This window comes from Rhyacophila brunnea, unplaced genomic scaffold, assembly GCF_057557595.1.
Source record: "Rhyacophila brunnea isolate RB1 unplaced genomic scaffold, BYU_Rbru_1.0 scaffold_5, whole genome shotgun sequence".
Classification (NCBI taxonomy): domain Eukaryota; kingdom Metazoa; phylum Arthropoda; class Insecta; order Trichoptera; family Rhyacophilidae; genus Rhyacophila; species Rhyacophila brunnea.
In genome coordinates this window covers 2405396-2430804 of record NW_028233170.1, presented here as the reverse complement: position 1 = coordinate 2430804, position 25409 = coordinate 2405396, and the positions used below count along the sequence as shown (strand labels likewise).

At 35.1% G+C, this 25409-nt stretch overlaps 1 protein-coding gene across 1 annotated transcript in view; it reads right to left on the bottom strand.

Annotated features, from left to right (window-relative positions):
• The window catches only part of LOC147065891 (dynein axonemal heavy chain 7-like), a 109434-nt gene that overhangs the window by 3683 nt on the left and 80342 nt on the right, over positions 1 to 25409 (bottom strand). The window contains exons 50-65 of the mRNA XM_085955679.1: positions 25186 to 25233; positions 23595 to 23736; positions 22535 to 22713; positions 19508 to 19671; positions 17958 to 18166; positions 16976 to 17121; positions 16715 to 16867; positions 16296 to 16425; positions 15544 to 15785; positions 14566 to 14722; positions 13389 to 13555; positions 10177 to 10197; positions 7790 to 8027; positions 5948 to 6099; positions 4376 to 4513; positions 4056 to 4199 (exon numbers count right to left, since the gene is read on the bottom strand). Coding sequence (XP_085811805.1) covers positions 4056 to 4199; positions 4376 to 4513; positions 5948 to 6099; positions 7790 to 8027; positions 10177 to 10197; positions 13389 to 13555; positions 14566 to 14722; positions 15544 to 15785; positions 16296 to 16425; positions 16715 to 16867; positions 16976 to 17121; positions 17958 to 18166; positions 19508 to 19671; positions 22535 to 22713; positions 23595 to 23736; positions 25186 to 25233 — 2430 coding nt within the window. The remainder of the gene's footprint in view (positions 1 to 4055; positions 4200 to 4375; positions 4514 to 5947; positions 6100 to 7789; positions 8028 to 10176; positions 10198 to 13388; positions 13556 to 14565; positions 14723 to 15543; positions 15786 to 16295; positions 16426 to 16714; positions 16868 to 16975; positions 17122 to 17957; positions 18167 to 19507; positions 19672 to 22534; positions 22714 to 23594; positions 23737 to 25185; positions 25234 to 25409) is intronic.

The window sequence follows — 25409 nt, the reverse complement described above, 5'->3', positions numbered from 1 at the left end:
ATCAATTCGATTTTTTCGTATTGTTATTTTTTATATGTATAAAATATCTGTTTTCAAAATACATTAAAACTATTTTTAATTCTGTCTTACTTTTTTTAATAAAAAGTAAGACAGTAAGTTTCCTGGGTGGGGGGGGGGGGTGGTTAAATTGGATTTTTATTGTTCTCGCATGATATAATTATAAGCGATATCAGTCGATCGCCATAAATAATTTTATCGACTAGTCGATCCTAGATTTAAAAAGTGTGGCCACCCCTGATCTATAATACTCGTAACACAATCAAAGATATTTTATGTATAGCTCATTAGGCTCAAGAGGATTACACATAATATAAAAATTAATTTTATTGTATAGTATGAGAAAGTATGCCTTTCCAAATTTTATAACATTTAAAATACCAATCTATTTCCTGATCAACCTTTTCAATACAAAGAATAACATTGTATGCCTTTATTATGATGATACTGACCAATTCTATTGAGACTTTGAGAGAATGCTTCTCAGTATTTTTTTATACACTTATTATTCATAAGCATAAATTGGAGATTTTAAACTCCTAAATAGGAATATATTATTATGTTACTTTAAATATAATTTGGATTTATTCATTTTCGATTTGCTACCTATCATCAATGCACAACTAGGGATTACAGTACCGAATGAAAATGTCAATACCGGTTTTCGGTATTTCTTATTGAATACCCGTATTACTTAAACATTAAAATACAGAAGTAGGTGCTTATCAATAAATATAGCTATTAAAAACTTTTTAAAATATTATTTTATAGCAAAAACCTACATTATTATGTTGCCATATAAAAATATGTATTCATCATAATAATTGTAGAACTAGTGATTTTTTACGTTAAAACAGCTTAACGTCCGCGGACTCGTATTTGAGTCCTTGAAAAACATAGGGTTACTGTCCGTGGACGCGTATATGCGTCCTACGTCATACATTACATTCTATTGAAAAAATACTGGGTTATAATTGAGTTTGCTTTCAAATGTCGATGAGAGATGGTGGTGTACACATCAACGTATTATTTAACAAAAAATTAAATATTATTTTTACTAAATAGTTTTGTAAAAATAATGCTAGATGGTACACTGACGTGTGTGAGAATAACACGTGCCTTTTCATTATAATATTTTTGTATTTTTAAATTTTGCTGGTGTAGTTCACTGCTTAGCGAGGTTACACAATAATATGCGTAATACATACAAGCATACGATGCATATGCATAGCGTGCACCTAGGGGCCCCATACGCAACATCGTAGTATTGGTTAGCAACACTTTGCGTAGTGATTTATGACTAGGCCGAACCATATGGCAATTTTTTATGGTGCTCCGAGTCATTCCGAAAACAATTATTGACGTGTTTATGGGGAAGTTGATAATAGTATCGTATGACCTATTCAAACGTGGCAGAGGTTCTCAACATATGTTTACGAAACAAATTAAAAAATATTTCTTTGAAATATATTATTTTATGTTACATAGCAGATATAAATTTATGGGTCATAACTGTTAGGTTACGTAAGTTTTATTGCGGTAAAGATAGAATCTATCCATTTAAACTATAATATAATTTGTACTTACCACTCATTTGGCATCCAGTTTTTTGGGTCACATAACAAACACATATTATTGTTTATAAAATTTTCTAAATATGTTTCATCTCCTCCGCCCATTTTGAGGTGAATAAAAATAAAATTTATATATGAAGATTACAATCATAAAAGATTAGCAAGAGAAGAGCAATTTTCGCGACGTTTTGACCGATAGTTCAGAAGAGACTAAATACAATTTACTTATATAGATTGTATAAAAACTTATAAGACACTACCCAGATTTCTTTAATACCTACTAATAAGAGTAATATGAACCTATTATTTCTCAGAATGACTGAAAAAAATAAGGAAACAAACTTACATGGGGATGGGGGTGAATCTGCAACAGGGATGATTGATTTGAGAAGCAGGGATTTATAAACTTTGGGTATTTATAATATGATATAACATTATCGTATTTGTTCGATTCATCAAAACAAATATGGTTTCAAGTAAAATAATCTATTTACAGCTAAATTCTTGAGAATAGTGTACTTTTTCATGGTTTAAATCGTTCTAACTATCTGGGTTTCACCTTTCGGCATCTTCAGATTCAATATAGGTCTATCGATGACGTAAACACAAGTTGCAATTGTGTATTTACCAATCAACCCATAAATGATAGGTAGAATTTGTTATTATCCATAATTTATTTTTTTATGATTTTCTAAAATATTTGTATTCTACAATTGTATTGAAAGAGTTCATCCAATTCAATTCTCACACATATGAACATAAAAACAAAGAAAACAATGTGAAAAAGTAGATTTTACATATTTAAAAAAAAGACCTTTCAGTAGATTTAAGTTTTTTTCATTACACCACATAAAAATGCAACCCACAGATATAGAACCACTGCTCAAATGGCATTGATTTATGCGGCGAAGTATCTGGAAGCCATCAAATCAAATTCGGTTAAGATATCTCAATTGGTTTACAAGTTATAGTGAATTTAGTGAAATGGCAGTTTTTTGCAAATTTTTTGCAAAATCGCCCGGCCGCCAGGTGTAGTTCAATAAAAAAACATGCGGACATTAAGCTGTTAATATATTGATAATTTTAACTAAAGCCCTCAAAAGTTCATCAAGTGCAAATAAGTGTCCCGGCTGTAGGAAAAGCTTCTTAAATTCAACGCTTGTACAGTCGTACAGAAATACCGGTTTTGCAATCCCTATGCACAACATAATAAGTATTATATTTTCAAGATAACATCCAGTTTCTTCTTCTTCGATGGCGCTACAGCTCAAGTCAAGCCCCGGCCTCCTCTACCGCCGTCCTCCAGCCAGAACGGTCCTCCGCACGTCTTTTCCAGTTCCTGATTTTTAGCAGCTGGTTGGCATCTTTTGTAATGTTATCACCCCATCGTGTGCGTGGCTTTCCCACTGGCCTTTTCCCCCCTGGGTTAACTTCGAGGATCTTCTTCGGTATCCGTGATTCAGGCATGCGCTGGACATGGCCTGCCCAGTTTAGCCTCTGGAGTTTTATGAAGGTGGAGAGTTTTGAATCTTGGTATAAGCGGTATCGTTCTGTGTTGTACCTAATTCTCCACTCCCCACCATCATTCATGGGTCCGTATATCCGCCTCAGGATCTTTCTCTCAAAGCACAATGACATCCAGTTTATATAATTGAAATTCATATAATAAACCACTTCTTTTATTTAACGAATAATCCACAAGATTTGAGAATGTATATATCGTCTCTGTTCTAGCAGAACACACTAACTGGAGAATACTAGTTTTGAGTAATTTGACTTTGAAGCTTTTAAAATGTTTGAAATGGTCTATCATGTGAGTTTATTAAGTAATCGTACAAAGGATGACTTTAAAATAAAGACTGTTTATTTATTAAGAAGGTTTCCAGACGATAAAGTTTGAAATAAGGAACATTTTGGTATAACTAACTTAATATGTAATTTTTTCGAATTAGTGTCTTCTGCCAGAACAGTGATGATATATAATCAACATTATTAACACAATTTGATAAGCATTTCATGTAAGAGTTAAAATCATCATAATTAAGTAGGATGCCCATAACTGAATTGGAAAATCACACTTGCACGAATCCAGCGGTTACAGGTTCAAGTCCCGTCAGATATTGTATTTTTTTTCTAAAATGGAATTTTTTCTAGTGGATGCATGAGATGTTTTAAAATTATGAATATGAAATTAATATATTTTTAATATTAATATTTTATTAAATAACCAGTATTTTGTCACCCCCTGAATTGCCCAGATGTTGTGCACCTCCAATATCCCTTGATTTAATTAATTTTAATTACCAGAATCAGCATTTCACATCATTATCAGACCAAGCAACATTTTAGATACTTTGAGATAATTTTGAATTAGATACCTTTAAATGCACAATGCCTACTGCTGTACAGCCATGACATAAATATTACTCTCATTAAGATCAATAATGTAAATTTTACACTTACAATTGGAAATTTGTCATACAATACGTTGGGCAAGGCTTCATCTAGAATGCGGTTCTCTTTGTCCCAACGAGCACCCTCCAAGAAAAGGCCACTCACGTAGACTCCCTCTTTTGGATTCGTCGTTAATTTACCTTCTTTCATTACCTTTGACAAATAATTACATATATTCAAATGACATCTATTTTTTTGTTTATAGCTATTTTGTTTTTACAGTGACAGTGAACAAGATTGTACAGGCAAGTAATAGAAAAAATAATAAAGCAATCTCAAAATGAATATAATAATACTATTATAATTATTATGTAATATAGAGAACTTACAACAAAGTCATATGCCAGCTGATCAATCGGTATCTGATACTTTCGAGCGTAGCTCTGCTGTGCAGCGGTGAGGAAAGCTTGAGGAAAGTAAAATCCTGAGAGCCAGAATATTACCGGTGGTCCATTGGTGTACCATGCCTGGAAATTGAATAATTAAGGCATGTATTTTCAAATAAACTCAATATTGGTAGTAAACGATGACTTTTTTGTATATCAGTTTTAATGTTAGTTCCTTTTTCCATCATATTCTATTTTTAAATAGAACAATTTATGCCCATTTTTAATAATAGCCGATCAATCCTTTATTGCAGTGTTTCCCAAAGTGTGGTACGCGTACCCCCTGAGGTAAGAGTTTGGGGGGGGGGGGGGGTACGCGCTGCACCGGGCTATACAAACCGTTGAATAGACAAACTCATAAAAGTTCAGTGGATGTATGTGGCAGCAAATAATTAGGAACCGAGAAGAGTGAAAGGAGCTAGAGGAGGCCTTCATCCAGCAAGGGATCGACCCCGGGTGATAATGACGATTATATTATAGGTATATAATATATAATCTTTCTTCTTTCAACCATGTCCGATCCTAATAGGATCATATGGGCCTCCACAGAGTAGAGGTTTGTATTAACAGATTTTATTTTTACGAGAAATGGATGTCAGCCACTTGCTCAACCTATTAGGTCCATACTCTGACTCATACTCAAATTGAAAAACAATATGTGTAGTTACCAGACCCAGGATTCGAACCTGGGACCCTCGACTCTATAGGACGGCGTTTAAGCCACGCGGCCATCGTGGGTGTTAATATATAATGGTTGATGTTAAAATGATAGAAAACCCTTTAGCAAAAGGAAATAAAGAGATCATAAAAATATATTGAGTAAATAGACATTTTTTTTTCAATAAAAATATTAATATTACATCGTGTATTTCCTATTGATGAAACAAAATAAGTTATCTGCCCCGCCTGAATTCCGGTCTAAATGACCAATATTCAATAAACACAGGACAAGCGTCCATTTTCGAAATAGTAAATAAAATATTGTTTTTTTTTTTTGACCATGTCCGATCCTAATAGGATCATATGGTGGGTGGAGGTTTGTAATAACAGATTTTATTTTTACGAGAAATGGATGTCAGCCACTTGCTCAACCTATTAGGTCCATACTCTGACTCATACACAAATTGAAAATCGAAACTATAGGCCGGTGCTTAAGCCACGCGGCCATCGTGGGTGTTGTTACCTGTATAATATTTTGGTCAAAATAGGTCGTAAAAAGAGCCGCAATACAATGTATCTCGATCAAAGAACATCACCTTCACTCAATAAAAACGTGTTCAGTAAACCTCCGTCAATACGAAGACGGCTAATTCTCAATTCTCCATAATCGCGAAAAAATATAAAATCAATTTAATTTCGAATAATTTCAAAAAATTAGAACAGAAAAAACAGGTTTTAACATAGGTACATTTTGTATTTCGTATTTCGATTTTCTATCCCGTCGATTTAGAATTAATTTGGTTTTACTATAAAGACTGTGCAATAAACGTAATGTAGAAGTAAATTATACCCCACCTGTAAAAAGTTAAGCCTCTCCAAGAAGTCTTCCACGTAGCTGGAGAAGGGCTTCAGAGAGGGGTAGCTGCTGCTTGCCCAGATGTTGGGAATCTTCCCTCGCACCATACTTACGAGGACTTCCTCCGTTGACTCCGTCAATACACTTACTCCTGTATTTTGAAGTATATTTCAGAATGATGTAAAGAAACAATTTATAGTTATCTACAGTAGTGCTTCGCAACCGGTGTGCCGTGAGACGATGCTAGGTGTGCCGCGGTGCATTAATTAAAAAAAAACACAAATAATTTTGTATATTATACAATACCTACTTACTTAATAGCCAAATTTGCCTACATGAGTGGTAATATATTTGAGCACCTGCATGAACTTAATAAAACAATGCAAGGTCAGAATGAAAGGAGATAAGGATCTCTACAAATGTACCAAAGGACCTCCCAGATTACAATTGAAAACAAACGATTTATTTTGGATCTGTCTCAAAAACATTTAACTTTGCTGCAAAAGAAATTTCATCATTACTTTCATACAATCAATACAACTGGATTCGAAACCCTTTGGCAACCAGTGCCGAAAATTTTATAGAAGCACTTTCACTTGGTTGAATTGAGAAACGACGGGACGCTAAAACTGAACTTCGCCGATGTTCCATTGGCTATTTTCTGGATTTCGGTTAATAAAGAATAATCTCGGATTTCCGTTTTTCGTCATTTTAGAGTATGTGGGGTCCATGTTTTGATGTATAAATTGTTTTACGTGTGGTGTGCCGCGGAATTTCGGGAAGACCTTTAGTGTGCCGTGGGTGAGTGGGCACGTAATTTAAATATATATGAAAAATCCAGGAATTAAGATGGTATAGAGTTGCCAGATACACGAAATCTTTCTAAAAATGTAAGGCTTCGGCCACATAAGTAGGTGCTTCGCTAGTGCTGAGCTAGGTTCTATGCTTGTCTATGAAAAACACTACTGCCACATTGCACGTTACATGCTTAGGTACAAATTAATTTGACATTTGGGAGCGGTTAAGTCAACAACGATGTCACTCTCAAAACTAACCAGAAAGCTACTTCTCACAGAGAATTTAAGTTTAAAATTTCGAAAGTCTCAAATTCTTAAAAACCCGTTGGGTGCATATTAATGTCAGTCAATTCATCAAATGCGTCATTATTCATAACCTTAAAATATGCGGTGTTTGACGTTTGTCATACTGAAGAAACATCCGCCATCTTGCAAAATCACTAGGTGACACAATAAAAATAACCAACACGTTTGTTCGCCGGGAGACTCACTAGGTGACTAATAATCACGTAGCGAGGCGCGAAGCGTGCAGTGTGGCCATTGCAATAGTATAGTGTGTCCGTTCGCTAGGATATGTCACCTAGCACGTAGCCACCAAGCAAGGCACTTACCTATGTGGCCTTAGCCTAATTTATATTTATAATTTTACAAATAAGTATATCTTTATTCTGAAAAAAAATAATGTCCACTAATTTATTTTTCAATTTTTATTTAGGTTTTCCATATTCTTCGAAAATGTCCGCGCGTGAGTACAGCTGAGAACGGTGTCCTCAGCTAGGTTCTGCGAAATGTGTCATTTGTTGTGAGTGAGAATTTTCTTTTGCTTGAACCTCTTTAGGAATACAGTAGGTATTTAAAAAAAGGTTGAACGTGATCAATTTTTATTAAGCAATGAAATCACAGGTATTATTAAAATACTTCTACTAGATAATAACATAAACACAACCTCCCTGACACCAAGGAGGGAGCTTGCGTCAGACAGAGGGGAGTGGAATTGTTTTCTGGATGTAACACCAATGATGAAGTAGTAAGTCCATATGTCACCTTGTATAGCACCAATGACAGCTTTTAAACTGTCAATGATGACGTTGAGCAACCTTGTGTAGCGTGCTGCCTCTTGTACCAACACAATGGACATGGGAGTCATCTGAGAAGGATCAATATCTCCCTCGTGAGACGTCCCGGTCAGCACTTGTGTCGGAAGTTTTGCAAGGACTTCTTCTGCCATTTTCAGCGCTTTCTCTTCAGGCGTTATGCCCACCACACCGGACATTTTCGAATCCTGTAGTCATAATAAATATATTTATGAATTAAGTAGGTACCACTATATTTGAGTGAAGACAAGTGACAACAATAATGAAAAAAATGGGAGAATTAAGCGCGGAATATGTTGTGGTGCATGTCGCGTACTATCACGTGACGTCACAGTAAGCTGCCGCTACAGGAATAAAGTATGTGATGTCGTTTTTATTGGTGTTTAAAATGACATCAGACTAATGCGCTCCCATAGCACATTTTGAACCTTTAAAGTTAGGGGTAGTCAGGGGTAGCCAACCTTTTGCATACCATGCGCCAATTTTTTTTACAGACGAGTTCAAATCCGCCATACAATAAGTACATTTAAATCAGTTATTGGCGACCTTGTTTTGCTTTTAATCAATTTCATGGATGAATTAGCTTGTTCACATCCGTATGTCGATCCAAAGCGACATATATAACTTTTTGCAAATTTTCTTAGCTCTGGGAAATGTTCACATGGTAATGAATGCCAGAAATTAATTATGTCAGAAGCATTTTATCTGGAAAAAGCTCATCAAATTTCATTTTCAATAATGAATTTGTTTTTGAATCAATCAGTTCCATTTGTATGTTACTAGGCATCTGCATTACATTTTGTTCACTAAGTGAAAATGGGTTCATAAATGCGAACATACAGTTTTCTTCTTTAGCAAAATCATGAAAACGGCTTTCAAATGACCCTTGATTTTTTGAATATATTTGGTCAAATTGCTATTATCTGCAGCACATTCATTCTGCTCTTTCAAGTGTGGAAATTGACTCAAATCCTCATTTTCTAACTGAGTGATGAACAGTTTTAATTTCATTTTATATCAACTAATGCTATTTACTAAGCCAGGAAATAATAATTTATTCTTGCATTGTAGTTTTAAATTTAGATCATTGAGATGGCTAGTAATATCAACTAAGATGCGCAAAAGATGCAATGCGCCACTTGTAATCATCCACCGCTGCTTTAAACGAACATTGTCAGTTAACAAAATCTGCCAAAGTCACCAGAAAACAATTAGGTCACTTCACGCGTACCACGCAGCATCGACACAGGTAAAGATTTTTGTAAAGTAAACCTGTAAACGCTTTTTATATAAAATCAATTCGTCACCTCAATACAACTAGATAACTCTGATTTGGCCATTGTTGGGAAAATAAAATTTAAACTTTACTTGATTAACATAAATCTAGGCTATAATTATTATTTAAAATAAAAATGGAAAATTGTACTTATCTAATTGGGAACAATTAAATAATGTTCAATTGTATGAAAAAATATTGTAGATGTATTTTATTTATTGAATGCATTTATGGTTTATACCTAATATTTTCAAACCTTTATAATTAATACAGTTAATAAACAGTTAAAGTAATATAGACTTAGGTACCTAGCTTAATCATCTTGTAGATAAGGAAATGTAGAATCATATTCATTAGCTATCTCAAAAACAGTGAAAATCAAGTTATCTAGTTGTCGTATTGAGGTGATAAATTAAATGTGATGTTATAAAATTATTAATACTTCTGCGACCAACAACAGAATTGCTTAGTGATTGACCAGTAGGTCATACTTGATGAGTTCTATCGGCTATTTTTCATGCTGGATCAATGTAAAATCTTGTTAGAATATTAAATGTAAAAAAAAACGAGATGAAATATTATATTATCAACTATTATCATTATTCATTGAATTTTAAGCTGCACGTGAAATATCCAATAAAATTAATGAATTAACAAAATTTGTGGAAATAATCAAATAAATAAATAAAAAGCTGCAGTTAAACCCTCTTATGGTGTTAATACACCAGCAAACTCGCATATTTGACAACTCATGCAGATTGTCATGAACGATTGTCAACCTTCAATAGACTGAACGATTGAGCTATCAACGCGATCATGTTGAAGCATGATTTGATTATTTTAAAATGATTAATATCTGTTAACATGTGACCAATTTGTCGATTGAGTCATGTGTGAAAAAGAGAAATTATTCTATTCTGGTCACGGCGCGACCAAATGAACATTCCAAAATGACATTTCACAATTGGGGCAGACTTAGCGTGGATCATTGGATCTGCGAGTCTGCTCGTGTTATTTAGGTATTACAATCTAAAAAAAAGTATCAATAAAACTCCACTTACCAAATATATTTTCAGCAAATCCTTAGAGGGCATGTAACACAAAATAATGATGAAATAATAATACATAATAATATAAAATGTAATAATTTAAATACAACTACATACCATATCTTCCGAGTTAGAATATTTTCAATGTCGGCCAACTCTTATAAAACACAAAAAAGGGAAATTACCATTTTAACTTCTAAAGAGAGTATAATATTAACTTGCCATAAGTCGTAGTCTATATTAAGTGACTTATTTTTAAACAAGAAATGGTTGTTGTTCATAACCCATTAGATCCATGCTCCGAATCTAAATGCACATTGAAAAACAACATATGAATTTGGCAGATACGAATTTCAGAAGCAAACATGTTGCCAATCGATCAACGCAAAGCCCTACCGCCAACTTTATCATAGCAAATTATTCGTTTATAATTATGTCAATCTCCAAAGATTATAATTTGTTTTGGTTTATGGTCAGACATTGAAAATATTCAAAATATAATATAGTCACTGTCATAATGATGTCTGTTAATACAAAACCTCCACCCTGTGGAGGCCCATATGATCCTATCAGGATCGGACATGGTCGAATCAAAAAATCATAATGATGTACCTGTTAATTCCTACAAATATATAATAATATTGTTTCAGTCAATAAAAATAGATAATCATGTTGGACAGTTAGTTCATGAGTGCTTGATTATGACAGCGACTGCACATACTTGATTCGTTTAAATAACTATTGTTCATTAAGCAGTGATTGTAAACTAATGAATATTACGTAAGTAATAAATTTGACTCACCGTCCGTCCGATCCTGATTTGATAAGAATGAAAGAAGCGCATGGAAGCAATAATTACAACAGTTACTATAATGTATTGGGTACACCAATTGAGATACTATTTAAAAACATTAAACGAGAAATGTTACATTTTATTAGAACAGTAGTTGAAACACAATGAAAGTCTGTTTTGAAAAATCTCATGGATTACCCTTTAAAAAATCCATTATTTTTAATAATATAGCTACTTCCCACTTACTACAATTAAACTAAAGCCGGTACTGTTCGGTTATACGGAATACAGCGGAAAACGCATTTTGAAAATAGCCGATAAACTGGATTATTTGTTAGGTTAACCTAACCAAACCTAACCTAACCTAACCCAACCTAACCTAACCTAAGCTAACCCAAACTAACAAATAATCCAGTTTATCGGCTATTTTCAAAATGCGTTTTCCGCTGTATTCCGTATAACCGAACAGTACCCTAAAGCCTTGTTTTCATTGGTAGAGTACTTTAACAATAATAAAATTATTAACCATCTTTCAACCTAGTAGTTTGGGTGGTAAGTACGCTAGTATACTCTAAGTTTAATGCTAGATTATGATATCAACATAACGATAAAAGTAACAAAACACTTATTTTAAAGTTAATTTTATTGCTAAGTACCCACACATGTTCTTGCTCGATGGTTTTACACTCATTAGAACACGTCTCAACGTGTGTACTACCTCGCTTGATGCTTTTTTGTTCGATGCGAAAAAGATTCAAGGTCCGTAATTCTTGTTCGATGTTCAACAGAAATTCGCTTGAGCATGTCTCTACTCGTAGCGCATTGACTGAGCATCTTGTGCCGAGCTGCTCGAGCGTGTAGACACAACGACGAGCTTGCTTCCAAGTCAACATGTTCGATCGAGCGAAACCGTCGGGCAAGTACGTGCGTGGGTACTTAGCATATAGCTACAAATTTATATCATTCACTACACTATTCCTAGAATAGACTGCAGGTCTATTCTAGCAATGTCAAATTTACGAGTATTAAAGCAGAATTTTCCACCTGCATACATTGCATTGCTAAAGGAATAATGGATAATCATACACCACCAGAATAGATGCCAGAGTCTATTATGTATTATGACATTTCTCCCAATTAAGCATGTAATAAAAGAAATTTAAAAAAACTTTCTCCATGTGATGATAATACCCCGTTTTACACGTGCATGGGTTTACTGTTGACAGTAAGTATTATCGCGGCCATAAAAAGAAAATGTATGGGAAAACATGTATTATCCTGCAGTTGCAAGTTTCTAAATTTTCATGCGACTGTAGGATTGTCTCGATCTGCGCCTGCGCAGTAGAACAATAGTGGTGAACCTGCCGGCAAAAAAACGAACTACGAACGAATTTTCAGGTTGACCGATTTTCATTACCTGTGAAATAGTACGTAACAGTACCATAAAATGACAACATCGCGTCTCGCTAACTCTTGACGAATGAGATTGGAGAGACAGTCAGCACTTTTACATGTAAACAGTTATTGTCACGATAGTTTAAAATACTCACTATTGCTGCCAGTAAATCCATGCACGTGTGCAGGCACTATAAAGCTTTTAAAATTAAGTTGAAAATGGTCTAATAATTAAAATTCTTTTTCTAGATTCATTTGTAATAAGTTTACACTAATCATATATTTTATGAAAAATAGAAAAATCAACATCATACATAAAATAAAACTAACTAATATATCATTGCGGTAAACTGAAAAAATCACTCGCGCTTATAACTTTACTAACCTTTTCAATGCCTCACGACAGGCTGCAGATTTAGAGTGACAAAACTATTACTAAAATCGCTGTAATACCGATAATGGCTTAGTATTTAATAATTATTGAATTATAAATATTGAATGTCACTGTCTGTTTATTTCTTTAGATTATGCAAATCAATCGACAGTGGCTAGTAATTTAAATTTAAAGTTGGACGAGATAACTCGCAAAATTTGTATGTGCGGCATGTCGATCACGGCCTCATAAAGTAAGAAAACTCGCTGAAGGCATTGAACCGGTTAAATGTGAGCAAGCGTTTCAATCATGACGATTCCTGGCACGTGGCACATGTCAAAATAAGTGCAGGGCAAAACAAATATTATTAAAAATTTATCACCAAGGTTGCGATGAACAAGGGATACCGGTAATGTGTATGTAAGTTATAAAAAAAATTAAGACAGGCTGTCATTTTTTTTTGAATTTACATACAATGCGTTCAAGTCTGCCAACGGAGATAAAATTAATTTTCCTGTAGTTATCAATTCAACCATAAAATCATATTCCTCTCTCTACTACCTCTCTGTGATGGAGTCTATTACATGTATGTAATAATATTTCTCCCTATAAAGTGTCCAAAATATAATAAATTGTACTAAATTAAATAGATTGCATTATGACCTGCGTAAGAACTGCTGTATTCAGAAGCTGCTCCGCCTCCCTAAAATGCTTAGTGATGTCGGCGTTGTCATTCATCCCAAAGACTCCCGGAGGCGCAGTGATCGGAAGCGATCGGGTGAACGAGATGAAGTCAAGATACTCTTTCAGATCAGGGGCATAATAAATACCTAGAAACAATTAAGTACGTCTTTAATTAGACAACGGTAATCTAATGATAGTCATCATCTCAAGAATTACAAGTGCCTGCAAGGTTACAAAAGCTAAAATGATTGCCAACGGTGGGAAGGAATACAATGACTCGATACACTTGAACAAGAAGTGATATGGGTCATCCAAAAATGACATTACATGTTTTAGGGTATTTTTCAACCCCGCCCTATTGTCACCTTTCATCACAAACTATTTTAACCCCTGTCATGTGTTTATAATTATGTAACATTTTTGAACCTCCTCTTCCCGTTCATTAAACTTCATTTGTTGAAAATTACCAATTTCAGTATAATGTGGTCCCAGATTATTTTATTCTCAGGAAATAACTGAGCTTATATTTTGTTATTATGTCGTGGGTCCTAGGTTCGAATTCTGGGTTGTTATTTTTCAATTTATGTTTGGAGTCAGAATGTGGACCTTATAGGTTGAGCAAATGACTAACATCCATTTTTCGTAAAATTTTTCACCGACATCCAATTTTTACTAGGTGAACACTTGTAGGCCAGCTATTTTCAGAATAAAATAAATCCCTTAAAAACATGAAATAGGAACAGAATGATAAATATTTGTGAAAACTTACCAAATCAATATGTTTCTCGAGTTTATCGTGAATATTTTCACACTAAAATGATAAATATTGTTAAGAAAATATACACAGAAGTCATGACGTTTACAAGAACGCACGAGTTAACTCATCCATGCATGACGCAGCATACATGCTTTGACGAGTTAACTCGTCTCTGGCAGTGATCAAGTATAAACCTACACACTATGGAGGCCCATATGATCCTATGAGGATCGGACATGGTCAAAAGAAGGTTTTTATGACGTCACATTTTCTACAACCCCCCCAACCCTTCTAAGCCCTCCATCATAATCGCAGTATATCACAGACCCCCTCTCCCCTTTAGAAAGTGATAATATATGGATGACCTCTATAGTATGTGTTGTAAGTTTTGCATGATACCTGACGGTTCAAATGAGTATTTCCTTTGAGACAGCAAGTCAGAGTTGTAGAATTTCCTCAAGATTGTGTTGAGGCAGCGGCGATCCCAGTCATCCGTTACCCTGCCTCCGTAATTGCATTCCCCGGTAAGGTATCGGAGAGCCACGTATTGGACATCCTGCAAAAAATCATTCTACTTCAGAAAAACCAAACCTACATATGATAATTTATTCCTAATCCCAAAATAGATCTTCAGAGCTTTGCAATACGTTTGAAGTGAAAATATACAGTTAGAGGCAAAAATACATATCCAGTTATATAATTTATTATAGAAAGATTATTTATTTTCTATCATGGCGTAAGTCAAAAAAATGTTTGTGTCTTGTTAATCCTTTATATTTGTTGAATAAAAAAAATAGTTACTTAAAAATTATTAGCAAGTTCAAGTAAGTTACAACAAAAAATCTTGGAGTGATCGGTGAGGTCGGTTAGTAATTAAAGTAATACCTACTTTGATTTAAAATACAAAATCCGATCGCCAATAATAGCTCAATTTGGAAAATGCTTCAGAGAGTATTAAAAGCCATTAGTTAAAATTTGTCACAATTAAGTATGACTCCTTTAGCATAATGGATAATGTGCATGGGCGCGATACTCGAGTGATGCATGTTTGATTCCTGCGGGGGTGTCTTACTTTTTTCAAAAAAAAATTTTCTATTGGTTATAATATATTTTCTCAGAAGTGTTTTCAAAATTATGTATGTTCTTTATATACCCACTACGGAGATTCCGTGTAACCCCAGGGGTAAGCATACTTTTTCTTCTTAGTCCACATCTGCTGTTAGGTCTTAGTTGACTGAAAGAATCCCTGTCGTTCGCCAATCTACTCAAGTCTTTGTACATCAGAAAGACACAAGAAGACTAGCAAGGGACGCATACACTAGATTAGAAACTAACATAACCTAACACTTTTTTTTTATGTGTTAATATTTGCCTTACTTCATATTCATTGAGGAACATATTCAATTGCGTGATACTGATTTTGAGGTCAGTCTCGTTGAACTCGTAAGGAATGTTCCATCCTAGAGGTCCAAACTGTCGCCTCTCTTGCACCACAGCGTGGAAGAAGCATAACGAGTAGAGCAGCTTCTTAAAGTTCTGGCTTTGCTTGTTTCCTTCAAACCATTCCATGCTGGTTATCGGATCGCTTTGGTAAGACCTTATTATGTTGGCGCGCAGCCCTGTATTAAATATACCGGCAAAGTTAATAACATAATTAAGAACATGGTCCAAATATCTTCAATGAACATTTAAAATTCTACTACGTATTGATCAATTTTTCATGGTCTATGAGCCAATTGGGAACACCAAAAATTAAAGCACGAAATACAACAATGAGCTCTGTGATCTGTACAAAGATTGCTGGGAAGTTCAATCAATTAAGAATGGGAACCACGCTGGTTAGGTTAGGTTAGGTGCACCATATAAATAACAATGAACCGGAAAAATAATGTCAAACAATCAAACAGAACGCAAAATAAGAGACAGGTCAAAAATACACTGGCTAAGTGTGACTGCTGTAATAAATGTTCGTTATTTTTGCCACACTATTTGGCGTATGTCTAAACACTCTATAACATAGTTGGAAAAAAAACAAAGTTTCTAGAGGAGGACATCACCCACAACGGATTGTAGTAACAATAATGACATAATATGAATATTTAATTATAATGAAATTAAAATTAACTTACCCGTAGGTGGCTCATTGGTCATTTTGACACCATTTTGTAATACAAAAACTGGAAAATGTTCACTGGGGTAAGATGTTAACCAGAGACGGAAGTCAGGGTGTGTAGTATCAGTTTGAAAACCTTCACAAATCTTCAAATAAAAAAAACAATTGATTTAATATTGTTGAAAAAACAAAGCTAGATATTCAAAATTTTCTGCTTTTATAAGACCATGCATGCACTATAACCATTAATTTTATTATTATTGGTTGAGACGACTTGGAGGTGAGCATCTCACCGGTGGGCTAGCTGTGGTCAATGAGAATTCGTAACGTGTGGTTTCCAGCCGAAACACGCATGTGCAGGCATCCTATACAAACACTATAAAAAAGGAGACCACGCCATTTCGCTACTCATTACTAATAATAATTGTTTCTCACCTTTTCCAATGTAGGCATCCAGCTCTTTGCCAAATGACAATTCTGTAGTATAACCCAAGTACCGCTTTTCATTCCTTCTTCAATCATCTTAACGGCAATGGGACCCTGACCTTGGCCCAACGATAACGAAAGAAGCCGCGATATACCAAATCCCTAAATCATGAAGATTTATATGTTGAATAAATAGATAATGATAGTGTTATGACAACTGTTTGAAACAATCAACCTTGAAAGTCATTTGAAGAATAATAAATAACAGACCTGGTCATCGGCAAACTTGAAAAGAGTGCCCATGGGATCCGATCCGGGAGTCAGTATGAAGAGAAGCGGTATGCAGCAGTGGGAGTCGCGATACGATGAGACTACGTCAAATGGTGGAGGCTCAACATACTCTACGCCCATGGATTCTGTAAAGTTTTGTCGTCACATACATTCCAATATTAAAAGAATATACATAGATTAATCAGTAACAGACTGTTACTGGTTTTTGTGATAGATAGATATACTGTTATCTGCCATATAAGCTAAGAGTCGGTAACATTCTCCGACTTATGGACCATATTCAAGCTTTGGTGTTCGTAATTGATCCCCAACTGAAGATCATTATTTAAGCCGTTAGAAATAAAAAAAAAAATTAGGTAAGGGAAGGCGCGCACACAGAAAAATGGTTTGGGTGGGGTCCATTTTGAAAAAATATCCATAATAATTTGTAGTTGATTTTTAAGGGGTGGGGTTAACAAAATCTAGCAGGTGCCACCAACTTCCACATTTATCCCGCACACTGCTTATAGTATCTCATCATTTCAACTGTAAACCCATACCCAGATACTCCACACTTTGAGTCTTTACAATAAACACCTGAACTGTAATTATTACTAAGGGTGCTCACTTACAAATTATTGTGAGCTGTCGCATCCACAAGTGTTTATTAAATGCGCGTGGCTTAACAGTCATAATTATTATTGGATTCGTTATTGTCCGTTTGCGTCGTTCGCGCTGTTTTGTATTTTAGACTTGCCACATCCCATATGGTTGCACCAATTCATAAATGCCATGGGTCCTGTAGTTGCCACAGGATCCGGGTCACAATCATCGGTCATGAGGCAGACGAAGTAATATTCTATTCACCTGGATATTTTGTATTTTTACCATTCCTAGGGGAAGGTCCGGTCCCGAAAATTCCCCCTTGTGTGCGCACCTGGTAGTGGGTAAACAGAATAACATAGTGAATTATTGATCATACTTTCAACAAATATTTGCACGGCGGGCACAATCTTATCCTGTCGGATGCACCTCATCACAAGGAGGCTCTGAAAGATGGTCAATTTCTTCTCCCACGGAGATGGCAATGGACTATCTTGAGGTTCTGGCAATTCCACATACTTTCTCCACACATCTTTGTCACTTGTAATAGAATTGGTAATGCCGTGGAAATCTTCAAATTCGTCCAGCCTAAAAATAAACAAACTTTGAGCACACCAGTAATGTTGAACAATGCAAATTATTTCACATTTTAAATTCATTTGTAGCAGACTTTACACTTATGCTCCGAGACTTACTTAATATGTACAAGCCTAAAAAAGTTCAAACGTAAAGTAAGTTCGTTGGTGAACCTACTTCGAAAACAAAAATGTCACATGACTGTCAAGTTGTTTTTTCAACATCTACTTTACAAATTAATGAAATATACATAATATATATATATATAAATAAGCTTACCACACTGAAATCACATGTGACCAGGTAGAGACCTTTTTTTTAGAATTAATAATAACCATGTCCTTGCTTTTTCGTACAAGGTGATTGTTAGTAATTTTGAATAATCACAAACACCCAGGCTTTGAGAAAACCACATAAATATTGTGTCCTCACCGGGATCGAACCCAGAATGCTCAGGTGGAAGGCCAGCCAGTACACCACGAGTATAGAGACCTTTAGGCTACCGGTGTAGTTGGGTATTGTGAAAAAAGTATTTATACAAGTGTACATACCAAAATACTTTATTAATAAAATTAAACAAAAGTATTCCACGCATGATGTTTTTATGAAAACCATTATTTTTACCATGTTCGATCCTAAGAAGCCATATAAACAGATTTTTGGTTTTTTTTTACAAGAAACGGATGTTAGCCATTTGCTCAACCTATTAGGTCCATACTATAGGTCCAAACGCACACTGAAAAACAAGAAAAACATTCGAGCTCTGAACCCACAATATAGACCGACACCACCACTCGGCCATCATGGGCATATTTATAACTACAAATTTTTTTTTTATTCAACATGTCCCATTATGTTGTACAAAATATAAATAAATGGGTTACGTGCATGGCCACACAAAGGGGAAACTGACAGGGCTATAGACTGGGGGCCCGGGCTCATGGGGGGCCCGGCATGGCGGGTTGACCAGATAAATGAGATAAACCCAAATTTGCTTTAACAGTAAAAAAAAAAATTGATTACCGTGTCGACACTGAACAACTCCATAGCTAAAATAGATATATTAAAAATAGAAAAAAATGCTAATAATACACTAAATAGGTACCGTTAATTTGATCTGAAACACAATTTGAAAAACGATAATGTTGTGCGTCACACTACCTTTAACCTTAAAGATAGGTAGGGAGACCGCCAAAGATTCTAGCCTGAGGGCCCGCTTCAGAATGTGGGGGCCATGGTTACGTGACTAAAGTGAATTGGGAAACCCAGACCTAAGAGACATTAAAGCCACTCTAAAGTCATTGAGTCAACAAATACCTTCAACTTCATTGATGTTGATTGTGCCCCACTTACTTGCACAATTCCGCCCAATCCTGAGATGTTATAAAGTCAACCGGGCTGTTCGCCTCCATCTTCGAGTGACCTCCGGCGAACAAAAATACCAGCTCCGGCAGATTCAGTTTATTTTCATGTAACATGATGCTCACAGAGAGCAGCAGGGAAAATATTATCTTGTCCTAAAAATCAAAAAGAAAATTAACTCAGTATTCTTCTTCTCTCGATGTCGTCTTCTATCTAAGTTTGGCGACCAACTTGCGGTAGATATTAATTACACTTTGTATTTTTGTTTATGATCATAAAGAAAGCAATAAGAGAAAGGTAATTGCAAGAAAACTGGTTAGCTACAGGGGTTTAAGAAGGTGCCACGCGGTGTCTACATGTTCTGACTGAGGAGCAAAAAGAAGAAAGAAAGTAGAATTTAGAAAACAAGTTTTGTGATAAAGGTATGGGTTAGAGTACGATAGAATAAAGTATAAGTTTTACTGCCGTAAAACCACTTTATCAGTGAACAGCCGAATAGTGCAGTGTGTTTTGACCGAACTTGTGTTTTTGTCAAAAATTAAAATAATAATTGTTAAATATTATATTTTAATGGTTGATTTACAGTCATGGCAATTTGTAATGTATCGAAAATTAGTATCCGACCTATGAAAAACAAATACGGTATTATGTTTTAATACAGTCGATCATCCATTATGCTGACCATGATTATTCAGATTATTCATTATCTGGTTTACACTATGGTCATCAGCTTTATATGATTACACATAGAAAAGGCTGCATATAACGGGACAATATTATCTCTCCAGTATTATTTCATATTTCAGAGTAAAACCCCGTTTATACATGCATAGATTTACTGCTGACAGTATGCGAATAACAAAAAAATTCACGTGTAAACACGCATTATCGTGCAAATTGCAAGATTACATGCATGAATCAAAAAAGTTCAGAAGCTTCTGAATTTTCACACGACAGTTGGATCATGCAATATCTGCACCTGTGCAGTAGAACAATAGTAGCAAACCTGCTGATAGAAAAATGAACTACATCGCGCTCTACATACATAACTCATTTTGAGGTTAACTGATTTTCACGACCTGTCAAATAGTACCATAAAATGCATCTCGCTTTCTCTTGAAGAATGAGATTGGCGAGACAGTTTGCACTTTTACGTGTAAACAGTCACTATCACGATAGTTTAAAATACACACTATTGGTGCAAGTAAATCCATGCACGTGTATAGGCGCTATAATGCTGTGTTCTCATAAGTTGATTTTTGTTGCTCAACTTCATGTTGAATGTTGAAAAAGAAATCGATAGAAATGTTACCATATTATTCAGATTTAAGTTGAAGAGATAATCGTAATCAAGACAGTGTCAAATGAATTTGTTTCATTAATAACAGATGAAGACATCATAATTAGTGACGCACGACACTCAACTATATAATTGCATGCAAGTAGAAACAATTTTGACATGCCGATACGAGTTATTATCATTTTGGTTACTTTAAGCCAGCAGTCCCCAACCGGTGGTCCGTGAGAGAATTTTGGTGGTCCATGGAGTAATTTTGGAGTTTTTTTTTGCAATTTTAGCCTTATTACGTTGTCAGTACCATATTCAATATGTTAACTGGTTCTCTGCCAAAGCGAACTAGTTCGCGGATATGGCCGGGCATACAGCGCCGGCCATACAAAAAACGCGAACTTATTCGCCTGTCTTTGAAGACAGAATGCCAGTCTCAGGCGTTTGTTTTGAATAATTTAAAATTCAGAAGAATACTCGTCCAATAATGAGACATTTAGCATATGATTGGTAAGTGTTTAAGATAAACTTTCAATATAATGCAAAAAAAAAATAATAAGGTTTATTTTTGCTAAAAAATTCGCGGCCTCTTACTTGCTGCCATACAAAACCTTCTGGCACAGATCAGGTAAGAGGAAATAAATTGAATAAAGTTTGCTGTTCGGGATAAAATAAAATGTAAATATCGACACACTGATATTATTATTTATAATTCTTGGAAACGGCTAATGTCGACACACCACTAAACTTACAGTTGCTCACTGATTCTTTCTGTCGTTATTATCCAAAGGAAAAGGTTTCCAGACACGGAAATACGTGGTTAATAGATCCATTTACGACGATAATCGATAATTGTAAATTGGACATAAAAGAAAAAGAAAGCCTAATTGATCTATCATCCGATGATAGTCTCAAAAGTAAATTCCACTCGTCTGTATTAAGATCTCATTTTTGGCTTTCTGTAAAAAATGAGTACCGAGTGTTGAGTGAAAAGGCCTTAGAAATTTTGATTCCATTTACAACTACCTACATATTTGTGTGAAAAGACATTCTCATCAGTCACGGCAATTAAAATCAAGTACTGCAGTCGGCGCGAAATACAAACGGCTATCCGTGTTGCAGTAACGTCATTGGAACCAAGAATCCAACAGCTTGTTTCAAACAAGCAACAACAAAGGTCACACTGATTATCTTTCTGTTACCTGTAATTAATATATTATGCACCTCTATATCGACTTAGATTTCATATTAATTTAATAATAATTGTATTGATTCTTTTTATTAAAATGAAATTTAAAATGTTTTTTTGTATTTATCGTAATGAATATCTGTGTTAATAAGTTTATTTATTATAATTCTTTTATCATTATATTGACATATTAAACAAGTGTGGAAAAAATACGTGGTAGTGGTCCGCGGGATTCAAGATTTTGAGTATAGTGGTCCGCGAGGTACAAAAGGTTGGGGACCGCTGCTTTAGGCAACCAGTTGACTCGAATGATGATTAACTATTGAATCAATTAAAAGTAGAAAGGACCTCAACTTCATTCAATTCAACTTTCACTTAATTGACTTTCGTCCCTCATTCAACATTAAACGAGAAATTGACAAAAACTCTTTGAATCTCTCTTTCATGAAACAAGGTTTTCAGGATATAGTACAAACTAATCCTCAGTAAGCAATCTGCTGACCATATTGAGAGCCAATTCACTAAAATATTTCATATTTACCTTTTCAAATAAGCTGCGGCATATATTTTTGTACAACGAGTAAGTGAAATATTCCGTCAGGTCTTTCAAGCGTTGATTGATGTCATCGACTCGATCCGTGTTCTCGATGGCAGACGAGAACAAAGTTTCGAACCATCCCAACGAATATTGGTACATCGGGTCGATATTGGACAGCTTTTCTGTTAAATTTCAGAAAAGAAGGAATACTTTAATACAGGCATGCCCAACCCGCACCCCAAGGCCCAATCAAAGTTTTCAGCTTTTTATATTTTTTAATTTTGGTATTCATACGATATAAAAAAAATCTCGTAAATTTACCACATTTATATTATATTTTGTGAAATTAGATCTTTCTTGTTATGCTGCGTGTTAGTACCTGTTTTTATGCTTATGCCGGCTCCACACATTCCGTACTTAATAGTGACTGTAAAGATTTTTTTAAATATTCTAATAAAGTCACAAAAATTAATTAAAAAATTCGCATTTATGCAAAATTATGAGAAAATGCTCAAAATATTCTTAACTCCGTTTAACGTGGAGGAGGAATCAGCGGCCCCAAATTTACAAATGGGGCTAATAGAACCGCAATCATGCAAAGTAAAAGTGCATGTTCAAAGGGAATAAGCTTGAGTTTTATCAGAAATATATCCTCGAAGATAAATTTCCAAAATTAAAACGAATGGCAATGTGCATTACAGCAGCATTTGGGACTATATATCGCTGCGAATCGTTCTTTTCGAAATTAAATGTAATAAAAACGAAGTGTCGCAGCAGGTTGCTAGATAAAAACACGACCAATCAATTGCGATGAACGTTGACCTAATTACCAGTCAATATGAAAAAGATATCAAACAATATACAAAACAAGTGTCACTTTAATTATAAGGTAATAAAATATTTTGAATAAGTTCTTTGTCTTATTTTTTTAGATGTGTGGCCCGGCCCACCTAAGCTCAGTAATATATTTTTTTTTGGCCCATCAAACGATTTGGGTTGGGCACCTCTGCTTTAAAAAAACACATGTGACAAACGATAATAAATTGAATAGAGTAATGATTACCAATTAAAAAGAAGAGTACTGTGGAATGCTCGGCAATAGAAATGTACTCCGTCCTGGCTTTATCAATCTCAATCTCAGTCTCGGCAGCCACCACTTGTTTCTCGCTGATCTCATTGGCCATGGATTTTGACGAGTTCAATATCTGTCATGGAAAATTTTATGCAAAATATTTAAAACATCAACATAGATCTGAGTAATTTAATTTGATTTTTTATTAATATGGAAGAAATATAATATCGATCATCCAGTTCATTAGTCAGACAACTCCAAAAAAATGAAATTTGAGTTAAATATGCAGTTTTGTGTAAAATTTTACCTCTACCTGATTCAGTACTCAGATATCTCCAAAATTCCACCAAAAAAATGCTAATGCTGGTAAACTTCTAAAGAATTAAATGAAATGTTGATATTGTCTGGTTCATTAAAAGAGTATTTCTAAATGTCTTCTCTAAATGTGTCTAAAAGTACCTAATCTTTAAACACCAGCTGTTGATAAAATATATAAAATTCGGGCATAAATCAAAAATATTTGATTTTTTGGTGACCATTAGAATATTGCTTTTGCTATTATCTCAAAACTAGTTATTTGGAGTTGTCTGACTAATGAACTGGACGATCTATATATACGTTGTCCGTAAAATAAGGTCTCCAAGGCGCTGGAGTTGCGAGGAACGCTTTAATGCAAGATCCGGCAACACTGGTGTGTAGCTTGGTTCCTCGTCTACAAATCCCTACCACTCCGAGCTGTCTACGATACTTAGTCTTGGTTTGGTAGCCGTTCGCGATGGAGCTTTCACTCGCCGCTACCGCCAGGTGTGAGTTATGTATCGTTTTTTGTGTGCTAAGGACACTACGCATATAGAATTTTATCCACAGTTATGTGAAGAGTATGCACAACAGTGTATGGACGTCAAAAACATGCGAAAATGGTGCAGAGTTTAAAAACGGACGTACAGACGTCCATGATGAACAGCGTGCCGGACGGCCATCGGCTTCGGACAAAACGATTGCAAAAGTGGAGAAGTAATGCTTGAAGATCGACGGGTGACGATTCGGGAGCTGTGCAAATCGATCCCTGATGTCAGTAAGACTATTATTGACAAAATTTTGACAGAACATTATTTGCATTATCACAAGGTGTGTGCAAGGTGGGTCCCCAAAATGCTCACCGAAGATCATCAACAGCAACGAGTTGAAACGGCCCGCGAATTCCTTAAACCAATTTGAATGGGATAACGTCACACACCCCCCCTACAGCACGGACCTAGCACCAAGTGATTATCATCTCTTTCCTGTGTTGAAGTCACACCTGGGTGGGACAAATTTCAGGACCGACAAGGAGTTGAAAGAGGTTGTACGCTACCTGCACGCTGCGACGGGAGAGTTCTATGACACGAATATACGAAAAATGCTTCGATCGCAACGGAGATTATGTGGAAAAATAGTAGAAAGTCCAGGCTTTCCAACAATGTCATTGCAAATAAACATGTTTTTCTTTGTGAAAAAAAATGGGGACCTTATTTTATGGATCACCCTCGTATATTATAAGTTGAATACACTACAAGAATTAATTACAGTAATAAAGACTAACCTGAACGGCTGCTTCATCTTCCAATAACGTTTCTGATGTTGATAGAACCTGTAAAAAAATATATATATACTTATTTTAAAAAGTACCTTGGCAATAGAGGCGAAGGGTGGAGGTACCTCCACCCTTCACCACTACTATGTAGACATAATAAGTGAATTCTATTTCTTCCAATGTTACTATAACCCAAATTGAGCCATGACATCCTCAATAATTCTCTTAAGTCA